The sequence below is a fragment of the Trematomus bernacchii genome, unplaced genomic scaffold, assembly GCF_902827165.1.
Source record: "Trematomus bernacchii unplaced genomic scaffold, fTreBer1.1, whole genome shotgun sequence".
Classification (NCBI taxonomy): Eukaryota; Metazoa; Chordata; class Actinopteri; order Perciformes; family Nototheniidae; genus Trematomus; species Trematomus bernacchii.
In genome coordinates this window covers 3,303,748-3,316,983 of record NW_022987469.1, presented here as the reverse complement: position 1 = coordinate 3,316,983, position 13,236 = coordinate 3,303,748, and the positions used below count along the sequence as shown (strand labels likewise).

The window sequence follows — 13,236 nt, the reverse complement described above, 5'->3', positions numbered from 1 at the left end:
AATAGACAAAATATAGAGGATTTTAATTGCATTATTGTATTAAATATAGTTTTGTTGTCAATGTGAGTGGGTTAATGTCAGAAATATAAATGCAAAGTAAATGAACCACTTGCACCTACAATAGGATTGTCATTGTGGAAGAGATTTCTTTTTACCATTCTCATATTATATATACACAGTCCATAGGGAATGGGAATGTGGAATCATCATCAGCAGGCGGGCAATACCAGGGAATGCTTCCTCATAACTCGACCGGCTGGGCAATGTCACCTTTTACTTTAACCCTTTGAAGCATGGTCAGGAGGTGCTTTTACAGCCACATCAACAAACTAAACAAAAGAGAACATGGGATTATATTTCCAAAGATGTAACATTTGGCCTTAAGGTGTAGACACTAACTCCAAACACCAGTGAGGCGCAAACATCAGTAACAGTGATTGGTCAATTCTTCTTCTAATTCATAGGGACCAATGTCATTCATTCGCTAAATGATGGATAATTGCGCTCCTCTGCCTCAGTGAAGGGCTTCTCTTTGGAAGTGCCTTTGTCTTTCGGGTGTGCTTTATTCTTTTCGGATACTAAATAGCTGACAGATTTCAGTGGATGGCTGCGCCGCCAAGAATGCACCACAATTCCTGTTTATTTTTGTAGTTAAGCTAATATTTGATTAAAATAAGAAAAAAAGAATTGGAATATTTCAAAATACTCTATTTTTAGGTCTTTCGATGACTGCCCCAACTCTGCCCTTTACAAGTCCTCTCCAGAGTAACAGTAGCAAACCTCCTCCAGATGGCTCTGCACTCCATCAGTGTTTGACATGGAAGCTTTTATTTTGAAGTTAACAGGAAACTGGTGTGTCACTGGTGACTTGTGTCTAATCTGCCAGTTCTCATTGAAGCAGTGTGTGTGTGTGTGTGTGTGTGTGTGTGTGTGTGTGTGTGTGTGTGTGTGTGTGTGTGTGTGTGTGTGTGTGTGTGTGTGTGTGTGTGTGTGTGTGTGTGTGTGTGTGTGTGTGTGTGTGTGTGTGTGTGTGTGTGTGTGTGTGTGTGTGTGTGTTGAGTGAGTGAGTGCGTGAGTGAGTGAGTGAGTGAGAGTGGGAGGACCTGGAGCAGCAGCTCTACTCTGGCACTGAGGAGACTGATGAACATTAACAGGACTGAGGACAGCGCTTGCACATCTCTTCAACAGTAGTTTTATTTTTCAGATTGTTCATGTGTGATGGCTATCATGCCACCTGTTGATGTGGGAGTTTGGATTCTTATCCTGGTGACAGCATCTTTGGCAAACGGTGAGTAGCCCAGAAGTGTTAGGAATTGTTTGTGAGGCTTCAGTACTCATACTGTTCACATCAGCATTGAAGTCACTACAAATATAACAAACAAAAAGAGTAAAGTTGTGGTATCTTTTAGGCGCAAACGCTGAGTCTATGTAAATATAAAGACACATGGTCTTCTCAGGTAACAAGAGCCAAAAGTGAAGTGTAAAACTACTTGGTAATAAAACCGATTCTGATTCTGGTCATTTACAGTGATGTGTAACAGAGTATAGCCTCACACTGTTTGCTATGTCTGCTGTTGGAATGAATGCATTATCAGATCATTCATTGTCAGTTGACCAGGCAACCAATCAGATCAGCACTCTGCCTGTTGCTGAAATCGCAGCCAGTGTTGATATTACAGTCACCAGCATTGGATTACCACTACTAATAACATATTAGATGTTCAGTAATGCAATTTGAGGCCAAAGTTAAGAGAGCAAGTGTGTGATCCAGCAGGTTCCTCATGGAGCGCAGCTGTGAGCCAGGGGGAGGAGGTGGAGGGGACGCCCCATGAAGTGGAGCCCTGCTCTACCTGTGGCCTCCAGGGGCCCCCCAGACGCTTCAAGAGATGCACATGTTACACTTACAAAGACAAGGAGTGTGTGTATTACTGCCACCTGGACATCATCTGGATCCACTCACCAGAGTAAGTCTTATTTGATCTGGAATAGCACTGTTCTGTCCCTTTGATGCTTCTATAGGGTTTACCTGAAGAATCATCCAACCATGCTTTACTGTGTTACTCATCTACTTACATAGTGTCTGTTATCACAGCCTTCCAGCTTCAGTATCTTATTAGTATACGAACATTGTAAAGCTGGAAAGCTATCAACACATTACATCTTGTATACATCAGGAGGCGAGGCACACACATGACATATGGATGTATTGAAAGATGCCAACTTATTCCAGGTTTAGTGCTTGACAGTTATAAAATAAGTAATATGAACATATATATGATGTCAAAAGGTTTCAGTTGCCCAGGGTTTCCCTCAGAAACGCTATAAGGCTTCGGGCCGAGTGCTGCTGCTCTCTGGACCGTACAGAAACCTTTTCTGGGAAAACCCTGGCTGTCAGTGACCCATTTTTGTTAAACTTGTTAACCATGCAGGCAGGACTACATCCAATTTAGATTGTGTTATCAATGTCAATTGCTTTTCTATCCTCATTACTGCTAGAGAAATAAACTGCACAATGCAAATAATAATACAACTTTGCAAGCTTTCAGAAAGTAGTTTCATTATCTTCAGATTCTTCTTAGGCAAATACATGGTGTTAACCTCCAGCTGGAGGTGAACGGTAAAGTCAGGCTTCAGATGTAGAGCTCACCAGCAGCCGACCTTCAGATGTGATGCATGCTGAGGTCAGCTGAGGAGGAATTGAAAAGGATTAGATTTTCTGCAGTTTCAAAGAGATTGGAGTTACTCTCCTTTCACTGAGTTCATTTTAGTCCCTGTTAACATGGTGAGGTAATGTGATCAACACACCTTTGTCTAGATGTGCTTATTCCTGGTCAGATTGAACTCATTCCCAGTCTACATTGGGACAAAAGTCTTCATTTAGAGAAAGAGTACGAATAACATGAAACTCAGGAGTTTGCCACACAAGTGCATTCATATAAGTAAATACAAGATATCACAGGAGATTTGACCGTTTCATTGCTGTGCTTTTTACTCATACTACTATCAATGTGGAGCCCACCTGAGATGATCTTGACCTTGAGAAGATTGAGGCGAGGTTAACGTGGGGTGTAGGTTATACACCCATGTCATATTGATGATAAATACATTTGCCTAAAAACTCTCTTAATACTTTGAGAACCTTGAAACGCCCTTTGCTCTGTTATCTCTACTTCACGGTGCAGATAAGGAAGCTCGACACAAGGTTTTTATAGCTATCATCACACGTGAGTGAATACGCGAGATGACCAGAGAAGGTGGAAACTGAAATAATATTATTATCATTATTAATATTATAAAGTAATACTGGCTCTCAATATGCAATGAAATGTTTTCTTATGCTAGATATTTTGTCTTTAAAATGTATTCCCAATAGTGGACATGACCAAATCATTGACATACCCAGCAGCACTCCAGTTTGAGTTTACTGTTCATAAACAAACCGCGGACTGCATTAGAAACGCCTCTCAACTTGCCCCAGCCTCTGCACCACATGATGAGCCTTTAGTGTCAGTGTGAAGTACAAGAGTTCCCTTCTCTTCTTCAGGCACACTGTCCCATACGGTCTGTCCAGCTACCAGGCGCCCCAACGTGAGCGGCGCTCTGCTGGGACTGAGCGGGGGGGCAGGGCCCAGCGCTGTGTCTGCACACAGCAAACTGACTCCGACTGCAGCCGCTTCTGCGTGAACAGGTAACTAACACAGGGAGGTGAAGTGGGCAGAAGTGTAACTAACACAGGGAGGTGAAGTGGGCAGAAGTGTAACTAACACAGGGAGGTGAAGTGGGCAGAAGTGTAACTAACACAGGGAGGTGAAGTGGGCAGAAGTGTAACTAACACAGGGAGGTGAAGTGGGCAGAAGCGTAACTAACACAGGGAGGTGAAGTGGGCAGAAGTGTAACTAACACAGGGAGGTGAAGTGGGCAGAAGTGTAACTAACACAGGGAGGTGAAGTGGGCAGAAGTGTAACTAACACAGGGAGGTGAAGTGGGCAGAAGTGTAACTAACACAGGGAGGTGAAGTGGGCAGAAGCGTAACTAACACAGGGAGGTGAAGTGGGCAGAAGTGTAAGTCATACATATCACAAGAATGTTATTTTTAGAATATACAGTGATCACATGTTCTACCATAGCTACTGAAAACACACATATCTCATTATCCTACAGGTGTCCATCAAAACCAAACCAAAAATGTAACCCACTCTAACTCATCAATATTTACCTGCTGGGAACCTTAGGAGCCATGATCATCCCCATGCCTGACGTGCCCTTACTTTATATTGTCTCTTTAATGGGCATTCTGATTGGGGGATAATGTTCGGGCACAAGCTTATTGTATTAGCTTTTCAACTATAATGTAAACAAGGCCTAAGGTCTAAATATAAAGGTCATCTAAGGTGTTCCTCTTTAGGAAATGAAAAGCGTCTCTGTGTACTTTTGGCCACAGGCGGAGGCCCCCCAGAGCAGAGTCTGGAGCTGACAGGAGGAACGCTGCGCTGCACAGGAGGCCTGTGATCACATGACGTCTCAGTGACATCATCACCACCTGTCCTGCAGGCAGCCCTGACCTGCTGCTTTCTATCCGGCTGAGAGGAAGAATGGTGAAGGAGATGCACAAACTGAAAGTGAGGACAGCAGCTCTGCACATTTCTCCTCAGGGTTCTTCTAACATCCTGTCACAACGTAGGATGGTCAAACATGAAAGACTTTGGTGAAGCTCACATGTTCAGGATTTGTGAAGTGGAGGCCACATCATGTTCAAATATCAGAGGGAATGTGATCTCACAGCCGTGTCCCTCCACAGGGACTTCTTCGGCCACAGCCAGTCACTCAGCTTTATGTTTCAAAATTCAAAAATGGTCACAGTCACGGAAACAACCCGTACATTTTATATTAGCTTGTTACCTTTTGAGGGGAGTTATTTCAGCAGTAATTGTGGAAAGCATTTGCATGAACTACTTTACTTTGCTATGATTTTTTGGAGGAAATGGAACTTGTGTTAAGCTGTATCCAAGGATTGTGAAATAAAAATGAAATGTGTTTTAAGATATATAGGCAATACATAATTATATTATGTAGTTTGAATGTGTATAAAAAACGTTGTATATAGAATTATATTGTAGATGTGATCACAGAAATGATGTTAAGAATGAGAACTATAACTTTGTGGTAAGATGGCAGTAGATCAATATCATCATGTATGTGTAATGTTCATAAATTGTATCTGTTGGGGAAATATTTCCCAAGGCCCATAACTTTGACCCAGTTGATCAGTTCATACTGTCCTGACTGAGCACACGCACCTGTAACCTTGGCTGCTGTGCTCTCAGTGTTCTGTCTCCCTGTTCCTGCCTGTTGGCGTCAGCTGATAGAGGTGTTATCATTCTATCTTGTTATGCACAATGTTGATTACTCTCTCTGAACTAGCTAAATACATGGGTCTGGGGTAGAGTTCTTCAGAATTGACGTGGCAACTCTACCGTGAAGTCAGAACCTCTGACTATTTGACTTGTTTTGTGAATTCTCCGGCCGAAGCTCCAAATAAACCCATCATTGTTTGCCTTCAAAGCTCCAGCTCTCCTCGTGTCTCTCTGAGTCCTGACTCCAATTGCTTCAGAAGTTTCCCCCACAGTATCTGCTTGCCTTATATGTATCAAATACCCAAGGATCAACTATCAATTGAAACCACACTGTATCATGCTGTGTGTGTTGGTGGCTCCATCACCCACAGGACGGTCCAGTATCAGAGCCAGGTATAAAGCATCAAACCTGAGGAGGAACATGGGTTTGATTTTGAGAAAAGTACAACTTTCAGTAAATGTAGTTTTATAAAGTAATTTGATTTATTTTCAAATGTTCTACTTTAATCTTGAAATGTCAAGTTTATTCTTAATATTTCTACACTATTCTTATAACGTAAGAATACAAAAAAACTCATTGTTTTTTTGTTTGTTATTAAGACAGACAATTCAGTAATTTTTTTCCTAAAATGCCTAGCGCCAAAACTAACATTTATATTGTGTATATCGATCTTAGCCATACAATGGTTGCCATGCACAAATAAATTATAATTTATACGCAAGACACCACCGATGCAATCTTCACTGCCGACATGGAGTGACGTCATAAAAGATGGCAGCAGCAGTGTTTCTTCTCCGAAATCAGTCGTGATATTTTAACGTTTTATAGCTTTTAACCAGTGGCTAAGCCCTCTCTGAGGGCCTAAGATATTCTAAAAAATAATATTTGAAAACATTAAAAAGAAACATCTTTTAAAAAATATTTTTACCAAAAATAATTGTATTTAAAATAACATTTCCAAATAAATAAATCCTTCGAATCTGCCTGTTCAGTTTCTGTTGGAATGTGAAGGGTTAAATGAAAGAAGCTCGTCTGGCCCTCTCTGCGAGGTACTGTCCTGCTGTAAATTCACAGAGGGCCCGCTATAGTAACTCAACGAGAGAGTAATGACAGTACAATTGACCAATCATATCTTCCCTCTAAATGGGTGGGCTTTATTTTCGCGGACTTTATGACAAGTTCCGCCCGCTGTGAAGTTGATGCATGTGTGTTATAGTGGTGCAGTGATGCGTCCTAAAACCCGGAAGTAAGCTGCGCATGGGTTCCCTCGACAAAAAAGCAATGGGATTTCTCCATAGGATTTTGGAAAATAGCTCATGCATAAACTTCACAGCGGGCGGAACTTTTTAGAATATCTTAGGCCCTCAGAGAGGGACGCAGGCTTGCATCATATGTTAATGAGGGAGTGTTCACCTGATGCAGATGTCCAGACTGTGTGTGTGTTCTAAGTTAGCTCGGCTGAGCGAAAGGATGTACCAGTGGTGCTAAGGAAAATAAACCATGTCCAAGGGCTAAACAGTTCATCGTCTCCGTCCCAACTATTTCTCTCCGAATGCAACATCAACAGTAATATTATCTGACTTTTTTAATGTGGTGTATTGTTATGCACCGATTAATGATGGAAATGTCTATCTTTATGTAGAGGAAAACTAAAATCATATTCATATCATATCATATGGAATATAATTCACTAGGGCCTCAGGCATTATTGCTTTCATGTATTTATTCTTCTGCAGAATAATTGTTCTCATTAAATCTTGTGTGCTGAGTCATTATTTACTCTTCCCACCTCTTGTGGGTCTTTGTCCTAGCATTTAGTCATTTTAATCAAGTCAAGCCCTGGAATGTAGTTTTAGTTTAGTTTTTAGTTTATTTATTTATAGTGTCGTGGACAGTCCCCATCGATGAACTGTCACAAAAACAGTAAATAGAGCAGCTTTAGCCGACATGGCTAATTTCCAGCTGTTGTCCCCGGCCAGATGGTAATAGACAACCTTAAAATCACAATATATCAACAGCATTAGTTATAAAAAAATATAAAATATAAAATAAAATAAAAATGATGAAAGACAAGTAGATACAGGCGAAAGGGATGGATAAAAGAGAACAATAAACAACACACGTTACTACATACAGTACATGTCACATATAGCACATCACAATCACATAACAGAAACGAGGGGCAACATCCATGATCACAACATGTAACACTCACGCCATACTCAACACAGACTAGTGTGTGCAGGTGTAGTTCTCAGTGAACCATGTTTTTAAGTGAGCTGTGAAGGTGGTATGTGTATGTATGTCTTTGATTTGAGTGGGTAGAGAGTTCCAGTTTTGTATTGCTGTGACTGAGAATGATGACTGACCAAAAGTACTCTTCCTGAATGGGACTGATGCATTTATTTTAATTGTGTAGCAGTCAGTTTATAATGTTGGCAGCACTGTTGAGCATTTTGAAAATGTATTTTCATGCCTCTGTGCAAGGCTTAGTCTTTCTATCTTTATAGCTAGAGGTGTAAAGTAACTAAGTTCATAAACTCAAGTACTATACTTGGGTACAATTTTGAGATACTCAATGTGTTGCTACTTTGTTCTTCTACTCCTCTACAGTTCAGAGGTAAATGGTGTACTTCTCCTCCACTACATGTATTTAATACCTTTAGTTACTTTACAGATGTGGATGAATGATGTGAAATATAATCAAGTGTTAAGTCAGACTTAAGTTCCACCTGGAGTAAATTCACAAGCTACCCTGCAGTATACAAAGTCATTACAACTAGCTGCACCTTTACCAGCTTTGAGAACACTTTCATGATCAATCATTATAAAACATATCATATATATTATTCTGAAATGGACCAATCTGCACAACGACTACTTTTACTGTCGCTACTTTAACTATATTGTGATGATAATACTTTTCTACTTTTACTTGAGGAACATTTTGAATGCAGGACTTTCACTGTAACAGAGTATTCCTACACTCTGGTACTTCTACTTTTACTCAAGTACAAGATCTGAGTACTTCTACTTTTACTCAAGTACAAGATCTGAGTACTTCTACTTTTACTCAAGTACAAGATCTGAGTACTTCTACTTTTACTCAAGTACAAGATCTGAGTACTTCTACTTTTACTCAAGTACAAGATCTGAGTACTTCTACTTTTACTCGAGTACAAGATATATACTTATACCACCTCTGTTTATAGCCTATGAAAAAAACTATTAGAAAACGAAGGCTAAAGCTAACGTTAGCAGATAGTGACAATGTATGCTAGTTAGCTAGCTCAACAATTCCTTAAATAATATTGCGACAGAAAAACGTTTCAGTACACATCACGCTCTGCCGCTCCAACAGGGAGCTCTGCTCTGAACACCTGAACGGCCCGTTCTAACAGCTGTTCACCAGCGGTCCAGTCTGTGCCACAGTGACTCCGGACCGCACAGCTAATATTAACGAACGCACCCGTAGGTAATGTAGCTGCTGAAGCTAGACCCTCATCCCGGAGCAGCAGAGCCTTATTATACATCCATGAGCAGAGCCGACAGGCAGGAAGACTCGAGCACACAGCTCGCGCTTCATTATAATATATAAAAAAAGAACACCATGCGTGTCATGATGGCACATAACAGCTCGCGGCCGCAGATTACTCCAGGTCCCAGACCCCCCCCATACCCCAGAAATATTTTTATTGCAGATCTACATGAATCACACAAACGACCTATTTTGGATTCAAAACGGCGAATTTCGCCGAAAGGTGACAAGTTTGCATCCCTGTAAATCTTCCCAACTCAGGATGTTATGCTTGTTGAGGATGGTACAGTGATGGGAGCCGTTAGGTTTCTGGTCCAGTACTTTGAGGGTTTGTTTGTACAGGGTTGCTAGTGGCTTCAGTGTGGAGCTGTTAGTTTAATTCTCGTTGTAATCGGAGCGGCTCGGAAACACATCTCCAGCAGTAACATGCAACATACACATTAATCGAATCTCACGCTCCCAGGTGCCACTGAAGTGTGGAGATAGTGGGGGATTGAAGCGGAAAGTGATACTTTGTTCACTCAGTTGTTCTTGCAGAGACGGTTCCAGAGCAGCAAAAGCCTCTTGCAGCTCCCGGTTTCCACCTCTGAAGTTTGTACCTTGGTCACTTTCAAAGGGCTTTCCTCGTCGTGAAATGAAGCGACGCAGGGCCATAAGGAAAGAGTCTGTGTCCATGTTGGCCAGCAGGTCCAGGTGAACACATCTGGTAGTGGGGCATTTGAAGATAATGCCCCAGCGTTTTTCCTGTCGTCTGCCTATTTTGATGCTAAAGGGCCCGAAACAGTCGACACCCGTAGACCAGAATGGCGGCTGGTGCAGACGCAGCCTGGCGGCTGGAAGGTCAGCCATTTTAGGGACGACAGGGTTTCCACGCCATTTTCTGCATTCCAGGCACTGACGTTGATGTTTACAAACTGCCTGTCTGCCTTTCAGTATCCAGTACATCCGTCGCAGCTCTGCAAAGACGCGCTCTGGGCCCGGATGCAGTAGGCGGTGGTCATAATCCTTTATGATGAGCTGGGTGGTAGGATGATCAGGTGACAGCAAGATGGGGTGGAGAGTGTCAGCTGCTAGATTCTCTGCCCTGCGAAGACGTCCACCTACTCTGATGAGACTCAGACTGGCGTCATATTCTGGTGACAGGTTACTCAGCTTGCTGCTTGTCCTCACCTCCTTCCCGGTTTGTAGAGAATGTACCTCTTCCGGAAAGCTGTCAAGCTGTGCTTGTCTCAGGAGTTGAACTTCGGTGTCTAAGCGCTGTGAGGCTGACATGGATGGGCCGTTGGCTCCGTGTTCAGACTGGTATGTGGTGTGCACCAATTCTGCCCATGTCTGGGGTTGTGCAGTGATAGGCAGAGGGGAAAGGTTGACGGCAACATGAGCGCAGAATGCAGACTTCTTTAACTCACTTTCATCACTTGTTCTCTGTGAAGGCTGAATAGGCCAACATTTCGGTGCCTGTTTGAGGAAGTCAGGACCTTGGTTACCCTGACTCGGTGCAGAGAGATCCAGGAGTGTCTTTTCCCCCAGTGTCTCCAAGGCCTCTTTGTCTTGCTTAGATCGAGTGACTTCTCTTTCAGGCCGAAATGGCAGTACATCTAGCTGCCATAGTCTTTCGACGCTGTGTCGCAGGTCTTGAGAGGGAAGAGGGAATGATGAGGTGTGAAGACAGGTGGCTTCAGCGGGCTGATGGAGGAAAGTAGCTGGTCCCTGTATAGCCTAACCAAGCTTTGTTTTTACAGCGACAGGGCTGCCTAGGGGCCCCATCCTGATAGGCGATGTTGGAGTGATAAGCTGTGGGTTGTCTGAGCCTATCAGAAGCATAGGTTGTACACCTTTGAATGCTTTAACTGGAATGTTTCCAAGGTGGGCATACTTCTGCTGTAGAAGATCCATTGGGCAGGATTGCTTACCAAGGTCTAGCTCTTTAGCAGTGAAGGCATGGCTGATGTAATGTCTCACCTGAGGGCATCCTGGTGCTGACACATCAAATGACATAGAGGCTCCCTGCAGCTCAGAAACTTCCTGCCTGATAGTGCGAAGTTTGAGGGACTCCTCTGCCCCGTCCAGTTGCAGGTAGTGCACTGCAGATTGGAGAATGATGGTTCTTTCGGACCCATCATCCAGGATAGCATGTGTGGATAGTGTTTTGCCTTTACTGTGGAGTTTCACTGGCACCACCTTTAACATCACTCGGCCAGAGTGTGTGACTTGATCCAAGTAGATGGCGCTGGATACTGTACTCACTGCAAGGACACTTTTATTTGTGCTGGATATAGACTCGTGCAGAATCTGCAGATGCTGATCACCGCAGGTGGCACAAGGTTTCTTCAGAGTGCAGTTGTCAGGTTGATGCCCCCTGCCACACTTCCAGCATCTTTTATTGTCTTTTATCCATGCTGTTATTTGTGTGGTTGTCAGCTTGCTGAAGTCCGGGCATGAGCTCAGATAGTGCTCTGTACTACTGCAGAAGGGACAAAAGGGCTTGAAACGTTCCCTTTTCTTGTCTTTAGTTGTCTCTTTTTTCCCAGAAGAAGATGTGTTAGAGTCAGTAAAGCGCTTATCTGGGACTCGATCAGTGCCATAATAAACTGAAGATTGAGGTTTTGAGGGCTTGAATGGTTTCTGCTCCTTGTGCTCTGAATGTGGCTTGTCCACAGTGTAGCTCTCTGTAGCTCGCCTGGATATCTGGATTGCTTGTGATTTCCTCTCTAACCACACAGCAAGATCAGGGAGTGTGTAGGTGTTAGAAGTGCCACTCTGCAGAATGCCTTTTGTTAGACAATACTCTGCAAAGCTGTCCCTGTATGAGGATGGGAGTTTAGCAAGCAGTCTATCCACATGAGAGCCGCACAAGAGTTCACTTTTAGCTGCTCCATCCAGGCTGTTAAGCAGACCAACAAGGCTATTTACTGACAGAGCAAAGTCCTCAAAGCTCCCTGCATCTCCATATTTCACAGCAGGTGCATTAAGGATGGTGTTTATTTCACCTTGCACTAATTGTCTGGGCTGTCCATAGCGCTGCTGCAGCGCCTGCATGGCCTTGGTGTATGGCATGGGGTCATGGATATACCTCTTGGCTATTTGGAAAGCGCTGGGGAATTTAAGATGATCTAACAGCACTTGGAATTTATAGTCTTCAGACAGGTGATAGTGTGGACCTAATACCCCATCTAGCCCTTTCTTCAGCAGCAGGAAATTACTCTCTTTCCCAGTCGTGAAACTGATTAGCTTGGGCCACGGAATACCATATGAGGAAGATATGGCCATCTCCATCAAGTTTGGCATATGTGCCGCTGGCTGGGACTGAGTGTGCATAGGCACATTATTATGAACTGGCTGGAGAAAAGAGTTTGGATAGCTAGTAGAGTCAGGCAGATGCGTATGGAGAGCTGAGTGCGAAAACGCATACTGTTGGCCAGCCGCCTGACTGGGATGCTGTGATTGGAGAACAGGAGGCTGCCCCAAAGGAAGTGAGTTTATGCTGGGAATCATAGCAGGCCCGTGCCGTGGGTCCTGTATAGGATTTGGATGTGCCTGAGGAGGAGCAGGTTGCCAAACAACAGGTGACGGAGGTGATGGCCATGCAGTTGAATGTGCTGGAGGCTGCTGCTCCCTGTACTGCTGTTGCTGTAGCAGAGGTGGATATGGTAGGCCAGCTGGAGCAGATCCAGGCCGTGGCACCAGAGGGGGATGCATAGCTGAGACAGGCATTTGAGGAGAGGGGACTTGATGTCCTGGGGAAACAAACCCAGGAGGCAGTTGGACTGGAGCTTGTGATGGACTGAGGAGGGATGCTTGATGCTGACGAGGTGGCTGGAAAGAGAAGGAATGTACATTTGGAGGCAATGTGTGGAACACAGCAGGTAATGACTGCATCGAGGTAGGTGATGTAGGTGGAGGCATATCCACACGGCCTTCATCAGTGATGATTGCAGGTCGTCTGATGTCTGAATAGAGGAGAGGCGGACCAACAGCACGTCCAGGCGTAAGCTGGTGAGCATGTGGCGTACCCCTACCGGGCTCCATCGACATCTGTAGTGTGCTCTGTAACATCCTGACCTGCTGCTGTACATCCCATACACACTGTTCCATTCTGCGTAATCTGTCCGTTTCATGGTCTTCTCTCATTTCAGTCCAGCGTCGTTCTGGTGAGGATGTTTGATAGTTCAACCCTGGTTGATAGTCAACGTAGCTGCTTTGTATGTACTCTGACGTAGGGGGAACAAGCCGTCGGGGTGGATGAGCCAGAACATAGTCCTCTAGATGTCCTGGGACCCTGTGGGTCCGTCTAGGACGAGCACCTTGCTCCTCTTCCTCATTATGATGTCGTGATGTCGCCA

The 13,236-nt window shown here is 43.9% G+C and overlaps 1 protein-coding gene across 2 annotated transcripts; it reads left to right on the top strand.

Moving 5' to 3' along the window:
- The first annotated feature begins 1,059 nt into the window (after nt 1–1,059).
- Nucleotides 1,060–5,267, top strand: LOC117493521 (endothelin-3). Of its 2 annotated transcripts, none has more exons than XM_034144130.1 (4): nt 1,060–1,288; nt 1,772–1,964; nt 3,545–3,688; nt 4,442–5,267. In XM_034144130.1, exons 1-4 carry the CDS (start codon nt 1,219–1,221, stop codon nt 4,515–4,517), a joined length of 483 nt encoding a protein of 160 aa, XP_034000021.1. In that variant the 5' UTR covers nt 1,060–1,218; the 3' UTR covers nt 4,518–5,267. The 2 variants fall into 2 exon arrangements, with proteins under 2 accessions (XP_034000021.1, XP_034000030.1); XM_034144139.1 differs by having other exon boundaries at nt 1,086–1,288; nt 1,775–1,964.
- The last annotated feature ends 7,969 nt before the right edge of the window (nt 5,268–13,236 follow it).

What these genes read in the sequence shown, in the direction of transcription:
- LOC117493521 (XM_034144130.1), top strand. Translation starts at nt 1,219, where the DNA reads ATGGCTATCATGCCACCTGTTGATGTGGGAGTTTGGATTCTTATCCTG. An exon ending in GACAGCATCTTTGGCAAACG is followed by an intron (nt 1,289 to 1,771) that starts GTGAGTAGCCCA and finishes TGTGTGATCCAG; the next exon opens with CAGGTTCCTCATGGAGCGCA. An exon ending in ATCTGGATCCACTCACCAGA is followed by an intron (nt 1,965 to 3,544) that starts GTAAGTCTTATT and finishes TCTCTTCTTCAG; the next exon opens with GCACACTGTCCCATACGGTC.